At 37.4% G+C, this 26,312-nt stretch overlaps 1 protein-coding gene across 4 annotated transcripts in view; it reads left to right on the forward strand.

The window, feature by feature from the left end:
- Positions 1-5,509: 5,509 nt before the first annotated feature.
- The window catches only part of IL1RL2 (interleukin 1 receptor like 2), a 39,161-nt gene continuing 18,358 nt past the window's right edge, over positions 5,510-26,312 (forward strand). For 3 of the 4 annotated variants that reach the window (XM_039840110.1, XM_039840113.1, XM_039840112.1), the window contains exons 1-4: positions 5,510-5,646; positions 7,226-7,460; positions 9,590-9,785; positions 23,573-23,732. In XM_039840110.1, the coding sequence (XP_039696044.1) occupies positions 7,246-7,460; positions 9,590-9,785; positions 23,573-23,732 (571 nt within the window). In that variant the 5' untranslated portion in view covers positions 5,510-5,646; positions 7,226-7,245. Of the gene's footprint in view, positions 5,647-7,032; positions 7,461-9,589; positions 9,786-23,572; positions 23,733-26,312 lie in introns of those variants that run through there. The other variant, XM_039840111.1, reaches the window with a different exon arrangement.

Raw genomic sequence — 26,312 nt, forward strand, 5'->3', positions numbered from 1 at the left:
TCTTTCATATGGTCTGCCTCATCTCATTTATTGAGTTCTTCAGCTCCAAAATTACTGTTTGGTTCTATTTTAGAACCAAATCTCTTTGGTACAGTACTCCCATTAATCAATTTTATTCCTGAGCTCATTGAACTGCCTTTCTGAGTTTTCTTGTATCCTGCTGAGTTTCTTCATTACTGCTATTCTGAATTCTCTATCATTTATATCACAATCTTACCTGACTTTGAGTTTGGTTTCTGGAGAATTGTCATTTTCTTTTTGTGATACCGTGTTACCTTGGTTGTTCATGGAGAATGGTGTGTTCTTCCTCTGCCAGTGCATTTGAAGCAGTGGACACCTTTCTTATTTAGGCATCGTTTTGGTTTTAACAATTCAGCTGGTTGATAATTAGAGATCTTTTTTGTTTGTTTTCCAATAGGTGGTGCTATAGCACAAGTTTTGGTTTTCTCTTACCTGTGGGCTACTTGTGTCTCCGCCTGGTGCCCTGTGGTCACGGGAGTTGCTGCCTGGGTGACCTGAGGTGGTGCCCCAGCTGTGTCGCAGTCACCTGGGTCTCTGAGCAATGCTGCTACCTGGTTCACTATGGCTACTGGTGCCACTGTCCCGTGCCCAAGAGACTGTGAATTTGTCCCTGCTGCTCCTACCAGGCTCTCGAATGATGTGAGCAATAGAAGAGGGAGCCAGATTCTCGGGTGCTGACACCCCAACTCCTTCCCCACCACATTTGCTAGGGCTGTGGCTGATCCCAAGGAATTGGGGATATGGGCTTTGTCCCTGTCTTTGCCCCTTTTCGGCTCCCACTACGTGTGCCAGTACACCCACCTTCAGACGTACTGATGTGTAGCTCTTACAGGTGACCCAGCAAGCTGAGCAGAGGAACCTTTATTGGGTGACAAAAGTCCTACTAGATGTAGATTGAAAGGGAGATGTAAAGGGGTCATCTCACTTCACCATGATGGTTACATTATTCTATCTATTCTATTATTGACGGGAACTTGGGTCATTTGTTTTTTTTGACTATTATAAATAATACTGCTATGAACATTCTAGCAAATGTCTCCTTTGATGAACACATGTATGCATTTCTATTTGGTGTGTTCCTGAAAGTGGATTTGCTGTGTTAGCTGTAGTAGACACTACCAAAGAATTTTCTTGCTGGTCGCTTATGACAGCTTCTGCTGTCCCACATCCTTGCTAATGCTTGGTATCATCAGTCTTTGTAATTTTAGCAATTTTTAGTGAGATTTTTAATGGTCAGCATGAAATTTTTAAAATGTAAATAAGTTTATATCTCTTTTCTACTTATATCATCTAATAGTTTTTAATTTTGCTCAGAATAAAATCTATTCTTCTTTTTATCATCCACAGGTCCCTGGACTTCCCCCACCTCTATAAGTTCATTTACTCAACATTCTTGCTTGTTTACTGTATTCCACTGACTTCATTTCTGTTACTTTGAAATTTCCAAACTCTTTTCTCCTTCAGAGATCTTTTTGTTCCTTCTATGAAGAGAATTCTTCCCTCGGCTATCTACTTGGTGGGCTCCTTATTATCACTCAGGTCAGCTGTACTGTCACTTCTGTAGTGAAGCCTTCCCCAACACAGTCTGTCATATTTCATATCACTCAAGTTTCTCATCAACCTGAAATCATCTCTTTGAATTTTCTTATTCAATGTTTTCCTCCACATCGTTCCATCCCCCACTCCACACACTAGACACTAGACTGTTAGCTCTGAGAATGCTGTCTCCTCTACAACTGTGTTTCTGGCACTGAGAATGTTACCTGGCCCATAGTGGAGTCTGTATAAATACTTGACTGAATGAATGAACTGATGAATGGAGCTTGAGGGAGAGATTAGGCTTAGAACTTTAGGAAACTGAGTCCTTTAAGTATCACCCTGTCACCTGTGCTGCTTCTTTCATCTCTAGAAGTTCCTTCATTCCTGCAACAAACGTCTACCACAGAATTGCTGCTATGTATTCTCAAGTCTCCCAGAGAGGAGAAATGTGAGAACTTAAGAGCCTTAAAGGTAAAAAGATCTTGGAAGAGCCCCAACCTCCCACCCCTGCCCAATACTGGGTTTTGGAACATTTGACCATGACATGTGAAAGTATTTCTGCTTTATTCTCACTGAGAAACTTTATGTGCAGGTTATGGTCATTGAGAGATTGACAGATACTTAGTTGGAACAAATAAAAGCTACTCTGCATTATATAAAATATACATTTGTATATAAAGTCTTTAATAAAAAGTATCACCCTGCTACTCTTCTGAATATGCATCCCATCCTGATCTGAGGATCAAATAAATTGAAGGTAAAATTCAACACATCTGAACTCAGCAATCCTCCATCACACATAGATGGTTGCTTTACACTTGCTCTCAGGAGGAGGTAATGAATCTATAGAGAAAGTTGCTTCATGTCATAAAAAACATAAATCAATTAAAAGAGGCCATCACCCATGGCTTGTGACTAATAGCATAAACTTTGAAGAATATTCACGTTACAAAAATGTCTTCAATTGAAAAAGACTATGACAAGGAGGCGTTGGCGGGAAGATGATGATAAAGAACTCTGCGCTCATCAAGATCTATTACCGTCAGATACTCTGCTATGGAGGTTTTAATATCACCTCTGAAAAGTGGGTCTAATTATCCTTATCTTACAGATAAGGGACACTACAGGAGTTTGACCTCTCCGTCAGGGAGAGAACAGTGACGTACATTTGTGCCTCCCTTTTAAGGTAACCGCATGAGACATCAGAGGTAGTATTTAATGAGTTCTCTACAGGTTGATGAGAGGAAAACAAACAACCAAGTGGGTAAAAAGGCAAAACATATGAGAAGGAATTTCATACAGGGGATACGTGAATGCCTGTGAACATACGCAAAGATGTCCTATCTTGCCAGTAAATAAAGAAACGTACAATAAAATCACAAGATACCTTTAAAATCATTGGACTGGCAAATGTAAAAGTGTGACATTACCAAATATTGGCAAGAACATGAAGCATGAAACCCTTACCCTCCGAAGGAGACGAATGTCGAGAAAATTAAGGATTTTTAAATACAGTCAAAGATATACCTACTCAATGATCCTGCAATTTAACTCACTAAACAACCTCTCAAAAACCCACACAAGAGGACATTACAAAAAACGGCACCACAGCACTATTTTAAAGAGCAAAATATAAATTTGAAACAAATTAAATGTCCGAAGGAGATGGACACATAAATTGGGGGCATATTCACACAATGAAATGCTATATTATATAGTAGTGACCTTGAGTGAAGAACCGCGCTTCTCAAAATATTTGATTCTCATAAATATAATGCTGAGTGAGAAAAAAACAAGTTATGCAAGTATAGAATGTAGTACTTTTTATATAAAGACTAAAACGTCCTAACAAGAATACTTTATATTGCTTAAGGAATATACACACACACATACACAGACACACACATCAAGATGAGAAGCATTAAGCTTAGGATAGTGAGTCTAGTGGGTGGGAGAGGTATATAGAGAAAAATTGGTAATTATTATTTCTGGAGCTGAGTCTTACTTAAATAGCTTATGACTCATTTTTAATTATTTAGCTCTTAAATATTTCATGACACACACACACACAACACACACACACACAAAATAGAAATTAGAAATAATAAAGTGGTTCAATTAAGGAAATTTCAGCATAAAGCAGCATTTCTCATGGTCAAAACAAAGCAAACCTGAGCTTTTCCACCTGGAACATCCATAAATAAATCCTGTTTGAATTCCTTCCTTCCTTTTTCTGCTTAGCAAACAATGCTATCCAGTCTCTCTTTTTTCAAGGAAATTGAGAACCTGCAGTAAATGTTTTGGTTTTCTGTTGTTCTTAATTGCAAAGGTTCCAATCCCCCAATCAGTTCTGCTTTCAAAGCCAGTGGAAACACATTTGATGTGAAAAACAGCCCTGGAAGTGTTAAGCGCCTGATCCATAATGCCACTAGTGAAATGAAATATCACACATGTCCAGTAAGAGAGAGGTCCTGAAGGGGTGGCCCATTCTTAACTTCATAAATTTTGGGGCAACCGTCCTGGTTAGACTTGGCACACATGCCAATCTTCAAACCATGAAACAAACAAACGAACAAACAAAAAAAACCAAGATAAAACACAAACTCGTCAATTCATTAGGTAGCAACCGAAAAAGACAACAAAAATAAAAAGATTTAGAAACGACTTTCGACACTGCTTATAACAAAAGTTATAAGTGCGAGGCACTGGACATTATTTATAGTAACACCTTTGTTTTGTTTTGGGTGGGGTATAAATCTTGCAAAATACATATGTACAGAAGAACCTCATTTAATACTGATGTCAAGGCAACATAATAAAAATCTCCACTTACAATTTAATAGAAGGAGTCCCCGAGAGCCTTTAAAAAGATCTGTGACATCAAAACCATTTTCATAATAATATTAAGACCTTATTATTATGTTTTAAATTCTCATTCTCTCACCAGTGTATAGTGGACTTTTTCAGAGGTTACATGACATGTACCATCATAAGAGATTAGATGAAGAAGCAGATATGAGGATCCATGTGTCTTCTATTAAGTTAGAATTAAAAAGAGATTTCCAAACACTGAGTATGAGTATGTAGTCGTTTGCAGAACAATATCACTGTCCTCAATAAGTCTGTTTGGCAAAGTATAGTTACTTTTCATAAAATGGATGATATTTATGTTTGCAAATAATGAGTTGATTGTTATGTAAAATAAATAAGAAAATAAATGTTTAAAACACTCTCCATTTTAATTTTTATCATGGTATTACTGATGACAAAACTCACATAAATAAAAGCACTTTGGAATCCTCAATTATTTTGATGAGTGTAGACACTGGCAAACCACTGGCCTCCAGCCCATCTCAGGAAGTTTTCTGACAATGCAATTGCTTCATCCCTCACCTGCTCCTGAGATTGCTTCTGACTCACTGTCTTAAATCCCACAAAACCCACCTGTTGAATGGTGATTATATCTTATATTTTTTTTCTAAATCTCAGGGACCCCAGGGATATCTCTCTGGGCTGTCTGTCCCCTGATGGCCAGGACGACAGGCCCCTGTTGATTTCCTTTTATTAAAGTTTCAGACAGAGGTCTTCCTGCTCCCGGTATTTGAACATCACCAGGGGATGTGTGTTTTCCAGAAGTTAACGGGCACGACTCCCGCAGATAAATGATATTCCTTACAAGTCATGCGGGACTGCGCCACTTTTGAGGGTGTTCTATGTAGCCCAGTCAGGGGCATGTAATAACTCCGCACACGGGGTTTGGAAAGGAATGAATAATTCATTTATAGAGTTAAGCAGGCATTATGAGTGAGGAAAGCCTTATTAACTACCAGAAAATTGGTCAACAAGGCTTCAGACTCACTTCCTAGTGTGACGCCACAGTCCTTCTTCCTACACTTCTCCTGTAGAAAGTAGGCCTGCCCCGCCCACGGTGGCAATGGCCAGCCTACTATGGAAATACCTGGCGAGGTTCGGTCCCTGGGGTCAGATCCTCCACTCTCCACAGCTCATGCAAGTTCGGATCGTGTCTGGCACGTAGACATCGGGCTGGGAGACCGCGGCGGAGCTAAGCCCGGCTAGGCGCCCACGGTAGGTGCGCAGGGAAAGAGGTGGCAAAAATGTGCGCCACCCTGAGCCCAGATATCCGGACTCTTAGGCGGATCCCGATCGGCTGGGAGACCTTGCCGGGAGCAGACGCCCTCTCTGGGCGAAGGAGTGGAGCCGGCGTCTACCTGCCCATCCCGCAGCGCTTCTTTCTTGTCCTGCTTTTTGCCAGGTAGACCTAAACTGGCTTCTCCCCAGAGAGCTGGTGTCTGTTTAGATCGCGGGTCCGGCGGATCCAGGGGCGGGGCATGTGCACAGGAGGCTTCGCGCCATGTGCAGTGGGGACCTGGGGCTCCGCGACCTGGGCCAGGGGCTGAGGCGTGCCTCTCCCCGGGCGTAGGACACACACACTGCTTCCCTGACAGATTGCAGAAGGGGGTGCCACTGTGTCCATAGAGGCGGCTACGGAGCACCCTGGGGCAGGAGACTCTCTGCTCCTGCTGCTACCTTACCCTGCCTCGCCCCATCGCGCCTCCATCCTGGATCCTGGAGGTCGGGAGCTGAGAGTAGGGAGGGAGAAGGGAGGGAGCAGTCTTGGGGGCATGTCTGGGTAAATGTGGGGCCAAAGATGGAGGACTCCCTAGGAAAAAGGGAAGATCAGTGGCCTGGCCTGGGGTCCCTGACGTCCAGATGCAGCGTAAACCCGCGCTGTGCCCCTTCCCCTCCCACCATCTTCTCTTTTCCTTGTAGCCGGATATGGGGATGATGTCCCTACTGCTGTGCGGCCTGTCCATCGCCCTTCCTCTTTTTATCAGAGCAGGTATGTTCTGTTTGTCCTCGGGTCTCAGAGGTCCGCGCGCCTCCCTGCCGCTCCGAGCCTGAGCCTGAGGGTTCGCGGGGGACCTCAAGCCCTGCTGATTACACTTCCCACCAGACCATGCAGAATTCCGAGGAATGAGATTTTCACTTCCAAGTGTCCTGTGCTCAGCCCCAAATGTCACCTTTGAGTTTTGAGATGACTTTGGAGAGGGGGACGATTAGGCAAATTTGCAAGTCAAGATTTGAGTTCAAATGCTCAAAAGGATGTAATACTGTTTATTTTATACGACAAGGGTCATTTTGTGACCCAGGGTAAAAGCAAAGGAACCATCAACAGAACAAATTTATTCCAAGAAAAACTAAGCAGTTTGGTAGATAAGGACTTTAAAGTGAGCAAATTTTTAATAGTCCTTTTTGGGACGAGATGCTTATACCTTTGATTCAAGACAGGGTGAAATTACTGGGTGACAGAACAGAAAGAAACCAGGACAGGAAGGGCTCAGAAAAGAAATATTTCCCCAGATGGAGGACGATAGAATGAAAGGTTTTACAGTGGAAAGGAAGTAGAGAATCATTCCAGGAGGGGAAGATGACTTGCGAGGAGGAAACTGGCCAATTCTGTCCAATGGACACATTCAAAGGACTTTGAATTATGCTTTCAAATCAACAGACTATTTTTAGGAAACTCTCACACTGAGGAAACACTGAAATAAAATTGGCTACGAAATGGAGACATTTGTTAAAACTAGAAATAAATAACACTAGACTTATCTTTCATGATAATTTTTCCACTTTCTTTTCCTAGATGAATGCAAGAACATCAGTATGCAAAATGAGACACCTTCAGTAGACCAGCCTTTTGCTTTTAATTGCACATACCCTCCACATACATCTGGGAGAGCATATGTAACATGGTATAAATATCCTAGCAAAATTCCAGTATCCAAAAACATACAGTCTAGAATACACCAGGAGCAAAACTGGATTTTGTTTATCCCACTGACATGGAATGACTCCGGGATTTACCAATGTATTATAAAGTAAGTTACTCATTTAAAATAGAACTAACACACTCCCTTTCTCTCAAGTATATAGTTATATGTATATAATTTTGTTAGGAAAATTCTCAGTAAACTCTTAATAAGCATAGAAAACTCGATGAAAATAATAAAATATAGTTTTATAATTATTACAAGGCAGTTTCCAATGAAAACATTTTGAAACAACAGATTTGTAAGTCAGTTATTGAAACTGACTTTTTCCACTGATATGATGCCACAAGCCAGACCGGCTTACAAAGCCTTTTTATTCCAATATCATTGCTGCCTTCTTTCTTGGAATGCCAAAAGGTTTTGAGATAGGTGGCAGGCACATCCAGATAGCAATAAGTGTCCTTTGAGTACCTTTTTATAAGGCATCTACTATAGAAATTTAACAGTGACTAAGCATCAAGTATGTTCCAGACCCCATGCTAAGCCCTGTGCTAGAAAGTAATGTGAATGAGTGAGTGACACAGGTCTGGTGGGAGACAATTGAGCCTGGTGGGGATCGCGATGATTGGGAAAACATGCCTCACCAAAGGTGGCAGTCTATTCAGCTCAAGTCCATTTTCCAGAGAGAGAGAAAGAGGAAGACGGAGAGAGGAGGAGAGACAGAGAGAGAGAGAGACAAAGAGAGACAGAGAGAGAGGAACTTTTCAATAAGTGTTTTGTGCGTGTCCTAAATAAAACACATCTGTAGACCCAATTTTTACTCAGGGCCCCAGTTTTGTTACTCTCCCTTACGGACACGAGCTTAACAAATTATTTTACCTCTCTGAGCTTTGGTTTTCTTTTCTGTACAATAAAAGTCATGCCAGCCTGAAGTAGGAACTCTGGAAATGCAGTTTCAGTCTTCCTCCCATGTTTCGTTTCTGTGGTATTTGTCCCAGGATGGCCTCTGTCCCACTGCTTCATGCCGCAGTCCTCATTTTCATATGTCAAATCAACTCAAGGAACAAAATTACTTAGTGGTATTCAAACAGAAGTGGCTGGTAGTTCATCTGCCCGGCCTCCTTCCACAGTTTCACTCACTACATAGATCAAGCTGCTGACGTCTTAGGGAGGTCTGCTCTCCTGTTTTTTATTCTTGGTTACAAATTAACTAGAGCTGGAGACTATATGTCACACAAATGCATCTGGACATCTGGGCTGGGTTTAAAATATTTAAATTGGGAAGCTGTGAAATGGGGGAAATCATCTTCCATAGAAAGTAGGCATAGATATCTGTCATGAGAGAAAATAAACATGAATTTTCATAAATTTTTAACATACATATATGGTACATAGCAAACTGTATGTTTTTACTTTGAAATAATTTCAAATTTACATAAAATTTGCAAGATAAAGAACTCTCATCTACCCTTTATCTAGAATCCCCATTATTTACTATTTTGCCACATTTACCTTATTATTCTTTCTCCATATATATGAACATTACATACAATATTTTTTTCTAAATCATTTTTTCCAAATCATTTGAGTTGGATACATTGTGTCATTTTATCCCTTAATATTTTAATGTGTATCTCCTATCAACAAGAATATTCTCTTACATAATCACGGTATAATCGCATTCAGGAAATTGAACTATCAGATAATATTTTTTTATCTAATTCTCAATCCATATTCTAATTTTATTAGTCATCTCCATGATCACCCTTATAAATTTTTTTTCTTTCCTTTTCAGTAGAGGATCTGATCCAAGATCATGCATTGCCTTTGGCTGTCATGTATTTTTAATCTCTTTTTATCTGGAATAGTTGCTCAATCTGTTTTTTGTGACATTGACATTTTGAAGGAGTAAAGGCAATTATTTTATATTATGTCTGTTATTTTGTGTTTGAGCCTCCTCCTCAGTGGTTTGTGTGCACTTCAGACAGTGCTCAGAGGAGCATGATGTCCCTTGCCCCTCGTTGGAGATGTTCATTCTGATCACTTGTTTAAGGTGTTGTCCTGTGTTTCCACTGCACAAATACTTTTTTCTTTTTGTAATGAATGATTCGTGAAATGCATGTTGTCTTGTTTGAGGCAGAGGGTTTGAAAATAACTTAGACATACCTGAAGATGAATCGACTCATTTGGTTTGTGATTTTTGAGTTACAAGGTTCCAATCTGTTATTTTCTTCCAGTAATACAAACATGTGTCACCAAATACATGTAAACCTAACTGTGTTTGAAAAATATTGGTGTGGTACTTCCAGAAATAATCAAATGAATTTACCAGATGAATACAAACAAATATTACACGTTGGAAGAGACGACAGTCTCACATGTCATCTGAACTTCCCGAAGAGTTGTGCTTTGGATTCGGTAAAGTGGTATAAGGTAAATAAAGAGAATTTTCCTATTCATATTTTTTCTCCTCTTCTTTAAAATCCACTTGTCTTTTCCCTTTAAGTTTTATTTTTAAGGCAGAATTGGTAAAGAGATTTGTGTATCTAAGAGAGATCTGTTAGCTAATTGCTATTGATAATCTCACTGTTAATTATTGATTTTTAAATTTATGGTTATTATACCTTTGTAATATTTTATTACTGGTATTATTTGTATCTACCACCTCCCCTCTATTATCCTTATTTTTCAGACTATCCTTGGTTTTTCTTTTTTCTAACAGATTGATTAATTAGTTTGCCTGGGTACTACATGAACATGAGTCGATAATTACAAAGTATAAAAAGTTGCCTCCTGGAAAGTCACCTTCTCACTCCTGATCCATATTTGCCCTGGCCCATAATACCCTCCTTAATATGTGACTACCATTATTAGTTCCCTGGGTTCTTTGCATTATTCTTGTATAGTGCTATAGAAGCAAATGAAACTGTATACCTTAACCCTTTCTTTTTTACGAAAACAGGGCATCCTATATTTACCTTTCTGCACCTTGTGTTTTCACTTTCAAACATTCTCTCTCTTTTTTTTTTTTTTGAATCAGTAAATGTTAGCCTTGATTACTAGTCAAGAATCGAACATCTACCAGGTGCTCTGAGCTACATTATAACTAATCCTTAGAACATGCCTAAAATTATTCTCCCATTGTATTGAATATTGTCTTTTTCTCAGTATTATGCAGTATACAGCAGGGCTGTTTGATTCCAAAGACTGAATGCCTTCTGCCATTCTTTCCCCTTGACTGTACTGGCAGACGATAGCACATAAGACATAGTCCTTGGCATGGAGGAACACTGGCTTACTAGTAAAGGTTGAAATAAGCTTTCCCCAGCTCAGCTTGTTAGCACTTGCCAGCACAACCATCTGAGTCAGGAGTTTGCTTTGTGGGAAAGTTTTCATCTACTGATTCAATTTCTTTAATGGTGTGTTCGTTCAATTTTTGAATGAGTTTGGTAAGATTTTGTTTTCAAGTAAATTGCTGTTTCATTAAACATACAAAATACTCTGGCATGAAACTTTATCATCTCTTTTAACGTCAGCTTTTGCAGTAAGATTTATCTTTTAATTCCTATTACTGTGTATCTCCCTCCCTCCCTCCCGTCACCCTCTCTACACACACACACACGCACACACACACACACACACACACACACACACACTCTTTAATAGTCTCATAATAGATCTTTTAGGTCTATTCCTTCAAAGAAGCAGTTTTTGGCTTTGTCAATCCTTTCTACTATATATTTTACATTTATTTACTTTATTTCCATTTTCCTTTCTTACAAGAAATATGGCAATGAATGTCCTATCCTTTAATGCACATTTGTCAGTGTTTGAGTGGTCGCTAGCCTTAGAATTGTTAAATTGTATGCTTATGCTAAAGTATTCAACTTTATGATGTTTCCAAATTGCTCTAAAGAATTTATATTATTTTTATATTCTACCAACACTATTCTGGATTCCCTAAAACCTTGTGTAGCACTTTGAATTGTCAGACTTAATTTTTTTTCATATAATTTTGATGAACATGAAATGTTACCTTACTGTTATTTTAGTTTTCTTTTTCTTTTTTTTTCATTTTTTAAATTTTATTTTAATAGTTTCAAGTATATAGTACATTGGTTAGACATTTATATAGTTTATAAAATGATCCCCCTAATTTCTCTTTCTCTATTTTTTCTTAATTATTAGTGAGACTGACCAATTTTTTTATTTTGTTTTGTCATATCTTTATGGGCCATTTTTCTGAATCCTTTCTAAACTGCTACTCATATCTTTTACTGTATTTCTTTTTTCATTTTCTTATCATTTTCTTACTGACTTGTAGGAGATTTCATATATTTCTATATTATGGATACCAGTGCTTGACATGCATTAAATTTTTTTCCTTGAAGTGTAGCATATATATATATAGAAAATACATGACTAATAAGTGGACAAGCTTGATGAATTATCAAAAAGTAAACACATCTTTTAATTACCTGTCCACCAAGGTTAAGAACTAAAATATCTTGCCAGAATCGCAGGAAGGCTGTTTCTGCCATCTTCCAAAAACTATGTCCCTCTACTCCCCCGAATAACCACTCTCCTGACTTACAGTGTTATAGATTAGTTTTGCCAGTTTATGAACTTTATTGAAACTTAGTCATATTGTATGTAGCATTTTGTGTCTGGCTTCCTTGGCTCAGTAGTAAACTCGTGAGAATCGCCTATGCTGTTGCAGGTCACTCTTGTTAATGCATTTTTGTTGTTGAACAGTATTGCTTTATTATTATTATCAGACATTTGAACTATTTCTGATTTTTGGCTATTAGGAATAAAGCTGCTATGAACATTCTTGTATATATATTTTGGTTCACATATCCATGCATTTCAGTGAAACATTTACATAAGAGTGAACTGGTTAGGTCATAGGGAATATGGTCAAAGCAATCGTGCCAATTTACTGCGACAGCTGCAGTGTGTAAGAGTTAGTTTGCTTCAGATATCTGACAACACAGGATATGATCAGTCTTTTTAGCTTGGACAGCTGGGGAATTGTATCTCATTTTGGCTTCAGTTAATATTTCTCCTTTACATTTTGGATATGCATGTATATGTGTATATGTATGTGTATATGTATATGTATATGTATATGTTTTTGTATATGTATAATTATGTGCCTCCTAAAGTATCTTGCCTGCTTTTATATTTATTTGCCCTGTCCAGGGGTTTCCAAACTTTTTCTGTAAAGAGCCAAGCAGTGAATATTTTAGGCTTGCGGGCCAGATGGCCTCTGTTGAAACTACTCAACTCTGTTTGGGTAGAGTGAAAACAGCTATAGGCAAGATGTAAGTGAAATAAATGTGTGTGGTTGCGTTCCAATAACATTTTATTTATAAAAACAGGCAGTGAACCAGATTTGGCCCAGTGTAGTTTGCTAGTTTCTGGTCTTGTGTATTTCTCATTGAGTTGTAGTAGTTCTTTATATAGCTGGATATGAGTAATTGTTAGTTATATGTATATGTTGCACATATTCTTCTAGAGGCTGTGGCATGCCTTTTTGTTCTTGTAATGGGATGTCTTCATAATTGTAGTCTAGTTTCTTAATTTTTCCTTTGATTAGTGCTTTCTGTCCTACCATCAGGTGACAAGATATTTTGTTATGTAATCTATAATTTTCATTGTTTTCTCTTTTTTGATTGATTTTTAAATGTGTGATAATAGGTAGAATCAAATTTTATTTTTTTTCTGTTTGGATTTATAGTTTACTTATCTTTTCTCCATTGCTTTGCATGCCAACTCTGATTTAAATCAAATTGTTATTTGCCTGTGGATCCGTTTCTGAACTCTCTGTACTGTTCCATTATTTTATTTCTTATCTTGTATTGATTATTAGGGTGTCAGGTAAGTCTTATCAGTTTTGTTTAAGTCCTGTAGCTTTTTCTTCTTCCTCAGTGTTGCCTTGGCTATTCTAATTACACTGCAGTTACATATATTTTGTAATCAGCTTATTAACGTTCGCAATAACATTGTGAGAACCTCGACTGGAATTGCATGGAATTTATAGGTCAGTCTCGATACCCAGTAAAATTACTTTTCTCACTTAGTTCTCTTTTGGGTTGTTATCTGTGGATCATTATCTTGTTATTTGTGGCATTATAAAGTTTCACATAAATTTTAGAATCAGTGTGTAAATTTCACAAAAAATAATAGTTTGGTTTTTCATAGTGGTTGTGGTATATCTATTGATAAATTTGGCAAAGATTGATATCTTTACATTTTTGAGCCTTCTAAACTATAAACATGATCTATCCCTACATTTGCTTTTCTCTAATTTCTCACAACAATGTTGTATAATTTTCTATGTAGTTATCTTACATGTTTTCTGTTAGATCTATTTTTAGAAAATTAATGTTTTCTGATGCTGCTGCAATAGTATGGTTTTTATATTTTTATATTCTGTTTGTTGCTGGCATATAGAAATACAATTTATCTTTTGTGTATTGTTGTATCTAGCAAACATGGTAATTTCATTTATTTATTCTAATGGTTGATCTATAGATTATTTTGGATATCATGCAGACACAATAATGTTATTTGTAGATTACTGACAGTTTTATTTTCTGCTTTCCTATCTTTTTAACATTTATGTTTTCTTTCAACCGTATTGCACAAGCTAGGACCTCCAGAACATTCTAGAAGGTATTACAGCTCCAGTGTTACCAATCTACTACAGCGTTATCGCCACTTGGGAACTGACAATAATAGCATCTGTTATTTTAAGCTTTCAATATTTTCCTGTTAGGTGTGATGTTTGTTTCAGGATTGAAAGGCCTTTATTATATTAAGGAAGTTCTCAGAGTTTGTTTGGATTTTTATTATGAATAAATATTAAATTTTATCAAATGCCTTTTCCATTTATTATATGATTTTTCTTTTACTGTTACTGTTTCTTAATCTGTTACTGTATTGAAACATAAGAATTGGTTTTTAAATGTTATACCCTTCCTGGAATCACCTAAATTGGTATGTAACCCTTTTTATATAGTGCCAGATGTGGCTTGCAAATATTTTGTCTAGGATTTCTTTTTTCATCTACATCATAGAGAGATTGGTGTATAACTTTTGCTTCTTGCTTTGTCCTTGTCAGATTGTGATATGAAGGATATGAAGGATAAGTTGGGAAGTAATTGTTACTTTCTTCTAGAAATGTTTAAGGTTAGCTTTATTTTTTATTTTACATGCTTTTAGAGTTTAGTAGTAAAGTTATGTAAGATTGGAACTTTGAGGGAAGGTTTTTAAATTACAGGTTCAGTCCTTAAATTATAGAATTACTCAGATTTCCTCTTTCTTCTTGTAGCAGATTTAGCACATTGTGCTTATTTAGAAATTTTCATTTTATCTATATAATTTTTAATTATTGAGATAAAACTCTTCAAAATATAATCCTATTACCTTTTTAATGTTTGTAGGATTTGCAGTAATGTCTCCTTTTTCACTGCCAGTGTCGTATATTTCCATTTTTCTTTTATTTTGTTGATTACTCTTGCCAGGGATTTATCAACTTCAACAGTCTTTTCAAAGTGCTTCGTTAACCTTGTATTTTATTAGTTTTCTGGTTCATTAACTTCTGCTTTTATGTAGTTTTTTCCCCTCTGTTTTTTCTTTTTAATTTGCTGTTATTTTATTAATTTTATGAAATAGAGTCTTTGATCATTAATTATAAACCTTACTTCTTTTTCATTACATGCATTTAAAGTTGTCATTTTCCTTTAAACTCAGTTTTAGCTGCTTTCTACAGTTTTGATATATTCTCATCATTCAGTTAAAGGTATTTTCCAATTTCTGCTATTATTTCTTCTTTGAACTCTTAATAATTTTAAAGAATTGCCTACTTTAAATACAGCATTTTTTAAAAAAATTACTTTTCTGTTTGTTAATTATGCTGTATCAGAGAAACCACTTTATATATTTTAAATACTTTGAAATTTGATGAGACTGGCTTTATGGCTTAGCATATGTTTAGCTTTTGTAACTGTCTCATGTATATTCAAAATACTGCAGTTTGGGTTTGTTAATTGTGTTACTCAAATTTACAAATCTGCTCCTCCCAACCCTTGAATTTTTTAGTTACTTAGATATGTTAAAATAACCTAGTGTGATTGTAGATTTTTCTATTATTTCTTCTGATTCTATCAATGTTGCATTATATTTTTGAGATTATATTATTAATTACAGAAATATTTAGAATGCACTTATTTTCCCACCGAAACTTTTAGTGTAATAAAGCATCCATCTTTATCTCTTAAGGCCTTTTGCCTTGATGTTTACCTTTCTTTGGTAATAATAAAGCTACCTCAATTTTCTTGTGGTAGGTGCTTGCATACTGAATCTTTTTCTATTTTTATACTTTCAAGCTTTTTGTATTTTTATATTTTAAGGTATGTCTGCTAAAAGTAGCATATATTCAGATTTAAAAAAATTGGGGCTGACAATTTTTACCCTTTACTTGGAATATTCAGCCAGTATATTTAATGTGATTACTGATATGTTGGGTTTAAATCTATCATTAAACATATATTTTCTATTTATTATGGTGTGTTCTATATTTTTTCCCTTATTTTGAATCAATGAAATATATATATATATATATTATTCTGATAGTTTGATAGTATGCATTTTCAACAGTTATTTTACTGATTATTTTACACATAACATTCATACTTGACTTATTAAAGTCTAATACAAATTAGTACTTTTAATACTTCCTAAACAAAGTAAGTATCTTAGAATCCTTTAACTCCATTTAGCAATCCTTTGGCTTATATGCTGTTGTAGTTATTGATTTATATATTTTAAACACCACTAGATATTATTACTATGCTCACTCATTATTCTTTTATATTTAATCTTGGCCTTGTTCTTCATTCTACCCTGTATTTCTGAGCTTCCGTGTAGAATAATTTTTTTCTGCCTGACTAGTATTACTCAAAAATTCCCTTGGTATGAGTTTTCTTATGAATTATTTCATTTTGTTTGTCTGAAAAAGTCTTCATTTCACCTTAATTTTTGTAAGATAATTTTGATGGGCTGGCATTTATTTTCTTTTAACACTTTGAACATATTACACCACTGTCTTATAAAGTCCATTTTTTCTCATGATATGTGAACAGGGTCATCTCTTTTATGATCTTGTAAATAGCTCTTTTGTTCTTTCAAGGCAATAGGTATTTTTCTCTGAATATTTTTAGAATTCTCTCCATGTCTTTGGGTTTCAGGAGTTTTACTATGGCAAGTTGAATTGTTAATTTCTTATTATATATTCTAAATGTGCTTTGTAATGTTGAAATTGTGGCTTGATGTCTTCCCCCTTCCATCATTATATTCTGTCATTAGTTCTTCCAACATAGCTTTTACTTTACTTTCATCTTCTTTTGGAACTACAAAAGAATATATGTTTGATCTTTAAAAAAACATTTTCTATATTTCATGAATTTTTTTATTTTCAATTATTTTGTGTGTATATGCTTTGATGAAATATTTCTTTCTGACCTGTTTTCCAGTTGCTACTTTTATCTTCAGCTTGGTTTCATCTTCTATTAAACTCATCAGTTTACTTCTTAATTTTAGTTATTAGCATTTTTAATCTTAGAATATTTATTTGTTCTTTTGTGTAGTTTATATACACAGTTGAATTTCTAAATCTTATCATTGAGTTTCTAAACCAAATTGAAGACAACTATTATAGAGTCGGTGTCTGATAATTCCATCACTAGATTTCCCCATGTATTTGCCAATTCTCTTAGGTTGGGATCACATTGTCTTATCTCCTTACAGAATTGGTTATTTTTGAGTTATTGCTTGAGTGCCAAACATTGAATTTGCAAAACTGTAGAGTTCATTTGAGGCTCCATATATTACAATATTCCTGAATTGAGGATTTACCTTCGCTTGGCTAGTTAAGTGTATTAAATTAATTCAGTCAGTGATCAAAAGATACTTTTAAATTATGATTGATTCGGTCTCTTTTAGGGCTGTTTGTTTAGGGATTCAGCCAAACTCTGTGGTCATTTAAGATCCCAACTGAAGGCCTGAGAGTTCATCGAGGCTATTCCTCCTTGGCAGGCTCCAACCCTAACTTTTGTCCCATAAGCCATAGATCTATCAAGAGTGCTGTCTTATCAATCTATCAGTCCTCACCCTCAGAAATATTTAGGATAGTTAGTGCTAAAAACCTCATTTTCCATTAATGAAAAACTCATCTTGATGAACATTTCAAAGACATTGTTAGAAACTTTATAGCCACCACCCGTGCCTTCCCGACTTGTGACAATAATACCTAGTATTTAGGGAATGTTCAGTAAATACGTACTGCCTCCAAGTTCTTTCTACTTCCCAATATTTTTCCTTTTATTATCAACTATTAAGTCAATGAACAAAATTACATAACAGATATTCATTTAATGCCTATCATGTGTCAGGACATATAAAATGCACCTTACATACTCTATCTCATTATTTTCTTCTTAGCATTGACTCTCACTACAGTTTAATTATTAACGATATTCCTGTTTTGTTCAGAAGGTTTTAATTTCCAGACCACAGTCTGCTCAGTCTCAATTGGCTTTGACTGTGGCATCACCTCAGCTTTGGACTTCTTAGGATATAGAGTCACATATTCCTCCAGTGGCTTCTTTAGGCTCTATTTCTCAGGCATTCCCTCTCCCACCTTACAGCTTCACAACTTCCACCTCCTGGCACCATTATTATATCCCATTAGGGTCTTGACAGTAGGAATTTTTTCCTGGAATTTTTTTCCTCCTGACTTGGACCTATTATGGTCTTAGATAAGAAAGCATTTGTCATTTGTGGAGAGGTAGAATTTTAGAAGTAACTCTGCCGCTACCCCAGTGTCAAGATATAGATGTTTTGAGTCTTAATTTTCTCACTTATAAAATGAGGGTTTAGATTACATGATTTCAGAAGGCTCTTCAAGCCTTAAGACTACTATTCTGAGGATAAAATCTATTCTTTCTTTTTCCAGCATGATAAGACTTTGAGGGGCTGGGTGATTATTAGCAACGTAGGAAGTGTTATAATCTTTATCATTATTTAATATAAATTTCAATTTCTGTAAGACTTGAAGATGGACTCAGAGCTGTGATTATCAGACCTAAGTGGGCATTGGATTTTACCTTATGGACCTTTTAAAATAGTGGATGCTCAGACTCACCCTCCACTAACTGAATCAGACTATTCATGGGTAAGCCTCAGACATCCTTATTTTTAAAGGAACCACTCAGCTTGAGAAGATAAGCGGAAGCTAGGAAGCAAGCAATATAAGGAGGAAGCATCATTCTGAAAGTGCTTACCTGCTCAGATTCAGTGACCCCAGTTATGGCTCTGTTTTTCCACTAACTAATTCTCTTGAGTCACTCTTGGGGCCTCAGTGTTTCCATTTGTAAGATGGGAGGGTTAGAATACATTCTCAAAATATTTAGAGCCTATTATCTGCCTGGCACCGGTGATGTAATATTGAAAAAGAGTCCCTGCCTTCAAAAGAGGCTCACCAGAGGAAGCCAACAAGAAAACTAAATTTTTTATTATAGCATGAGGTAAACACAAAAAAAGGCAAAAGTAGATTAGTCACTAGGAATGTCTGAGAAATGCTTCCTGGAGGAAGTGACTTTTGAACTGTGCTTTAAGAATGAACAGCAGTTAACCTGGGGAAAGGAAGGAAGGATGAAAATTCAAGAAAACGGTATGTGAAAAGGTGTTAGGGAGAAAGAGAATGGTGTTTGAGTGGCACTGGTGAGAGTGTAGGGTACACGTAAGAGTGGACCACGGTGATGTTAAGAAGTAGATGACCCTGTATGCTGACCTATACATAGCCTTTTCCCCACTTACAGTATTTTAACAGCCCATTACATCATCAGGATCATGACACGATCAACTTTTCATTTTGGTAAAGTCTTCATGTAGGCGTTATAGTGAATAAATTGGAAGGGCTTGAGAATGGTGGCATGATGACCATGTAGGCTGTTTCAGAAATTTAGTTCAGAAATGGGGACTGTTTTAAAAAAGGTATGAAGTAGAACTAATAGAATGAGGGAAAACAGGAGGAGAGTTAAGTGGAGGGTACTTGTTCTTGATGGCCCCCATTTCCTCTGTTAATCAAAAGATGTTATGTGGAAAATTTGAAAAAGCAACATAGCGAATAGGAGAGAGAGAGTTGTAGGAGATGCAAAGAATTTGTAAGGTGAAGACCATGAACTTGTAGTGGTGCCAAGACCCCTGTTTAAATGACTGTTTCTTGTAGTGCTTGTCTGGCTACAAGAGAGGGATGGTGGGGTTGACGTGGGTTGGTGGTGTTGCAGCATGAACATGCTGGAAAGCTAAAGGGCTACAGAGCTGATTGGAAGTGGCGCTGATTAAAAAGATGGCCACACAAGTTTAGGTTGGGTAGGAAAGGAAATAACGCCTGAAGGAAACTGGAAATTAGGAGAAAATAAAGAATTAAGGGGACCGATTCAAATTAAGATTTTAAAAAAGAAGTGGGTAGATGAATAGAAAGTTCAGGTAAGAAAAATACAATGGATATGGTGAATAGACACTCACTATCCATGGTGAGCCTCTTTATACTAGAGAGGCTGTAAAGCTAGAAAATAATATCGAAACAACTGAAAAAACACTCTACGTTTTCCAGAGTTGCCTGCAGCTGCGGTCCTGGATGTGATTCTGTTTCTCCAGCTGGTTTCACTGAAAATCTGAAGTGAGGATGGTGGATCTTCCTGCTTTTTTCTACTGGACAACATGACAATGGGAATTGTTTGCAGTGATGTTTTGGGGTCCAGTCCCTAGGTTTGTGAGAGCTGCAAAGCAGTGCATCTGTCTTCCGATTTATTTGTTGGTGTGGCTCTACCAGATGTGGCATGACTTCACACTACAGTTGCATAAGTGGCAACTCTTGGTCTCTGACTTGAGAGTGGTGTATTTAAGAATCTTAATTTTCATTGTCATGATTGTGGTAGAGGGAGCAGCTATCACATGAGCTAGTTTTGCAGTGTGGTTCTGGACTAGATCTCACTCTGTGAGTACTTCTTAAGATTTTGTAGGCATCTAATATCTTGTATTGAATCCTTTTCTGCCTGATATAGAATGCTTTTTGTTTTCTGTGACTAACTCTAGTCTGAGAGATATGGCCCATAGAGTTTTGAAGATTAAATGAAATAATCTATGCACTAAGCATTTTGTTCAGTGTGGGTACATAGTAATTACTTAATAAACAATTATTAGATATTGTTATTATTCTGTGAAAATAAAGGAATGGAAGAGGTGGAATAATAACAAGTTATAGCAGAATGGTGGCTCTGTTTTTAAGAATTTGGAGACATAGTAGTTATGGACAATGACAAAGTCCAGATTGTGGCTGAGAGAATTAAGGTGACGGGAGTAAAGGTGGTACTTGAAATTGAAGGTTCAGGTACTAAAACATCCATTTTTACAGGTAGTAAAGTATTCACACCTAGAAAAGCATGCATGTCTCCATTTTTTTTTTAATTCCAAATTACTCCTTAATACATGATTTGTACCCCATCACTATGCTGAATCTATACTTCCTGAGGTTACTACTGGCTTTCCAGCTGCCAAATATGACATTCATTTTGATCAACCCTGATTTTGATCTCCTTGTAGCATCCACCACTGCTGGATGTTCCCGTCAGCTAAGAATTCCTTCTTCTTTCTAGCTGAGACATATTCATTCTTTATCTCTGTTTTCCCCTATCCTATCCCTTCCTTAGTAATCATCACTGGATTCTCATATTCTATATTTGGGTCTTAGATTTTGGGGTGTCATTTTCAGTCATGGTCATCTTCTAATTTTGCTTCAATTTCATCTAAATGGATGGCTCATAGAACCATCCATATACAGATGGCTCCCAACTCTCTGCCACTTGGATCTGTCGCTCAACCTCCGGATACTGTCCAACAACATACCACATATTCTACTTAGATATTTCAATCCATGCAACTCGCCAAAGTCACCATGTTTAGAAACACTTTTTATCAGAAGTCCTGTTCTTTCTCCATATTCCAAATTTGTCACTAAATTATGTGGATTGGAATTGCTTAAAATTATTGTTTTTGTGTTCCCTTCTCACTATCCCCACTGTCTTGCCTTATTTCACGCTTTATTTAGCCTTATGGGGAAAAGTTTATGGGAGTAACTTCTTAAATCATTTCCTATTTTTTAGAATGCCCCATCTTTAATCTTTTCCCACACAACAACCAGATGGATAATTCTCAAAAACAAATTTAGTCAACTTATTCTTTTGCTTAAAAAGCTTCAGATGTTTATCCCCCTTTCGTGTTTTTATTTTTATTCTTTTATTTATTTTTTATTTTTTATGACTGGCCTTCTGGCTACCTCACTGGTTTCATCTCCATCACTCTCCTATAGTCACTCTAACTTAGAATGCTGTGGGTTATTTTATGTCTCAGAATCATTGTACATGCTGGGCTAGGAGTGTTCTACTTGGTGCTTGAAATATAAAACACATTCGAATGTTGGCTGCTGTTATTGTTAATATTTTAATTTTAAATCTTGTTAGTGAGATATCACCCACAAAATTTTAAATAAAAATTAAAACCTGAGAATTTAAACTCTAAAATAGTGCTCAAGTAGATTACAGTAGAGGCCATCCTCGCTATTATAAAAGAATAGATGGCTCTTAAACCAGCAAGGCTAAACTTTAATATGATTAAATATCTGTGCATCTGGAAAGAAAGAATTAGTCAATGAGAAAGAGTACTGATCAGCAATGGAAACACAGAAAGGGAGGCCCAGAGACTGTACTGACCCAAGCTTGTCCAGGGAAGAGGTTTCCATAGTCCAAAGATTTAAACTTTTTGCTTGTTCTTTCTCTGAAGAAGGAACATCGCATTATCAGAGTCTGATGCCTTCTCACATCTGGCTCTTATTAGTAATTCCCATTCCATTTGGTAAGCAATTGTCTGGTTATAATTTAGTTTTCCATCTAGGGTACTTATAGAGAAATAATGTAAGACTTCTAGAAAGTAGTAGTTCACATCATAAGTAAGCAAATGCTTGTTCTGGCATTATTTTCACCTTTCGAGATAGATTTGTTAACACAATTGCAGAGAATGAGGTCTTATGCTGAATTGTGGCTGACTCAGTGAGGGGACCGCTCAGAACTTGGACAATTAAATCTTTATTTATGTTAGGGGTTTGTGTGTTTGTCTTCTCTGTTATAATGACTGTGAGCGTTTGAAGATAGGAACAGCATCTTATTCCTGCATGACCGGAGTCTCTCACAATGCTAACAAAAAGTAGGGCTTAAAATGACTCAATTATCCAAGAAGTCACCCTGTAGAGTGGAGCTTCCTGAAGAAAGGGAAAAGATTGGAGACAGAGTTCAGAAGTGGGCCTGTGAGATGGAAGAAGTGGTGATTAGCATGAGAGTGTGTGCTTCTGCCAGGACAGGACAGATGAATGCTGATGCTTGCCCTCTGGGAGATTGCTGAGGATGACAAATTAGAACGACATTGCCAAGACTAACCAGTCTTCAAGTTCAGTCGGCGTAAGGCTATTTCCTTGTTGATGCAGTGGAAGCATGCGAGACGTGAGAAGTGACATGACATCTGCAGTCTGTAAGCCTGGCCAGCATACTTTGACTATGGTGATGAGTTATTTTGGATTTCTGTAGACTCTGACCCTTGATAGGTGCAGGTGTGATTGGGCCTGTAATACAGCGGAAGCCACCTTACACTTGCTGTCTTGGCCAACGGGCATGGTGCCATTAGATGGTGGTCTTTGGGACAGCTGGACCCCTGTAGGTGGAGGACTTTCCTGTCTGCTGACATCCTTCTACCAGACCCCTTTAAGCCCCAGTCTCAGTCCTCCCCTATGAAGTCTTCCTTCCAGCCTGAGTAGGCCTCTGTCCATTCAACTCCTATAAACTTAATATTTACGTCACTCATTTTCGTCTGTTAAAAATTCTTTGTCAATTGTATATGTGTATATAAATGAATGAATGAATGAATGAATGAATGAATGAATAAATAAATAAATAAATAAATAAATAAATAAATATTTTCTTTAGTTAGATTATAGGGACCAAAGTGCTTCCTTGCATCTCTTCACAGTGGTAAGATGGTGCTAACTAGGAATGAAACTGATACCCCAAATACTCTGAATTGATTTCTTTTTTGGTTTTTAGGACTGTAAAGAGATTAAAGGAGAGCGGTTTGCTCCTTGGGGAAAAAAGCTTTCTGTGAACAATGTCTCGGCAGAGGACAGAGGGAACTATGCATGCCAAGCCAGACTGACACATGCAGGGACACGGTACAATATTTTCAACAGGATTTCTGTGAACACCAGTAAGTGCTTAGCTCCATTGCCTGGCTTTCTCTTGGCTTTGCGTGAGATGGCTCTCTGACTTTGAGAGAAATGATTTTTGATCTCGATTTTCCTGAAGGTTAGCGGGTTCTGGAAGTTGCCGTTATTAGAATCAGAGGGGCCAAAGAGGGAGGCAAAAGGGCACAGGTGGTTTAGTTTCCTCATCTGAAAAAACAGAAGATTCAAAACTCTTGGTTTATTTATGAAAATTAAGTGAGATCACGTATGTAGAGTAGCCATTGGGGTGCCTGGCCAAGTCTAGATATTCAGTAAATGGTGAATATTATGAATATCGCTTTATTTTCCTCAGCCTTCACTACCATGGCTATTTCAGTGGACCATTCCAGCTTTGCCTTCCCTTGGCTCAGGTGCTGCAGTGTGTCCAATGCTCATGGAATTTTAGTTCTTAAATATGTGTGCTGGAGATTTGAAAGCAGAATCTTAGAGGTAGAAGAAACCTTGGAAATAATTTAGCTCAAGCTATTAATTTTACAGAGATCCAGGAGGGACAGACTTATTGATGCTTACAAAACTGGTTAGTCACAGAAACAGGGCCAAAACTTGGGCCTTCAGGGCCCAGGCAAACGTTTTCTGAACCCATTCAACAAGGAGTTCCTGCTATGTTGCCTTTTGCTTTTTTCCCAGTAGAGGGTTGTTTTCTATATTCACTTATCTAAGTGGAAAGAACTTAAGGCTGAGTATGTCTTCTACTTGGACCTTTATGTTTGTCACTAATTTCTGTCAGACTTCACGTGCTGGGGGATACTTAGCGATTTCTTGATGATGTGGCTCTTTTAGGGGATGTGTTCAGCATGGATGGCTTCCTGTTTTCCACCTGGGGACCCATAGTTATGAAAATTAATTGCATTAGATTTATGACTTATGCTTTGGGATTTTGCTAACTGCTATAATCCTGTAAGTGGGCACTTTCTGTGTCTCATGCACAGAAAGTGAACCCCTGACATCAACTCGGCTCATGGCCTCTGTTAAGCACAGATCCACATATGAACTGGATGACTGACTCCTACCTTGCTCTAGTTTTATCAGGAGCTGAGGAAATTCTTGGAAAGGAGAAATTTCAAAGGCAAAATGAAGAATAAGACCTCAAGAGGTCACTGATTCCAGTAGTCTACATTTCACATCATTGCAATAAACATTTATTTATGATCTATTATATGCCAAAATTGTTAGAACCTGGTAATTAAAAAGAAAAAACATGGTTTCTTCTGCCTAGTGGTGGAAGAGCTAGAGATATAAATGGATCATTTTAATATTGTGTAGTAAGGATAGAGTTAGAGACAGTTATAGGAGCAGGAAAAGAATCAGAAGTAGCCACAGGCTACTAAAGAGTAAAGAGTCTTGAAGGCTTTCAAGAGAAAATGTCTCTCAGCTGAATTTTAAAGGATGAGCAGGAGTTACAGAAATAAAGAAGAGTGAAGAGGGGCAGAGAAAATACTATAAGGCAAAGCGTAGATGTGTCTGCCATTGTAGTTGATGATGGATCTAAAATGAATCTGGTTAGAGCATCAATATGAAGTGAGGCATGGTGGAAGCTGAGGCCATAGAATCAAACTGGGTCAGGGTCAAGGGGACCCTTTATATGCAGGCTTTATCATGCAGCACCAAAGAGCCCTGGAATGGGTACAAGCACAAAGTGACAAACCTGCACTTGGGATGGGTGAGCTCAGCCTTGAGATGGTTTGAGCAGGCGTTGAAAGGGATCCAGAGGCCTGGAGGTCACTCAGGCAGCTGCTGCAACATCCAGAAGAGTGCTGAAAATCTAAACTTTGATGGAAGTGGTAAGGATTCTTCTTTAGGCAGTCATTTAGTGATGCTTTACTGAGTGCCCAAGACCAGGTCCTATGCTAAGCAGAGAGAACATGGTGGTGGGGAAGACAGCCCATGACTACTGCTCTGATGGAGCTTTGAAGTCTGAGCAGGGAGGGAGGCAGAGATTAATCAAATAATCTACTAGTGAGCAATTACCAAAGAGATTAATGCAATGAAAGAAAGGAAAATAGGATATCAAGACACAAGGACCTGTTGAGAAGACAATGGTTCAGTGAAAGATTCCTGATAATAGTGATACTGACAGTCAGGAAGCATTAACTGAGAAATGGAATGGGTGAGCTTTTTGAGACTGAGGGTACAACCAAAGCGAAGACCCTGTGTCAAGACAGACCATGCATAGTATGTCTGAAGGATGGAAAGCAGACAGGTCGACTGGAGCAATGCTGACTAAGGGAGATCATGGCAGGAAATGATGTTGGAGAAGTAGCTAAGGGCCAACATTGAGGAAGAACATGCAATCCAAAGTGAGGAGTACAAATTTTATCCTAAGAACAATGGGAAGCGGCCAGAGGGTTTGAGAGCAGGACAGTAGCATGATGTGACTTACGTTTCTGGAAACTCACTGTGGCTGCTGTGCATAGAATGATCTCTATAGAGATAGCAGTAGTGGTTAGTAGACAAGTGCAGCAATGCAGGTGAGACATCGGGTAGGCACAGGCAACATGATGGCACTGAAGATGGAGCGATGTGGATGGATTTGAGGCATTTTA

The sequence above is a fragment of the Pteropus medius genome, unplaced genomic scaffold (assembly GCF_902729225.1).
Source record: "Pteropus medius unplaced genomic scaffold, Ma_sr-lr_union100, whole genome shotgun sequence".
NCBI classification, from domain to species: domain Eukaryota; kingdom Metazoa; phylum Chordata; class Mammalia; order Chiroptera; family Pteropodidae; genus Pteropus; species Pteropus medius.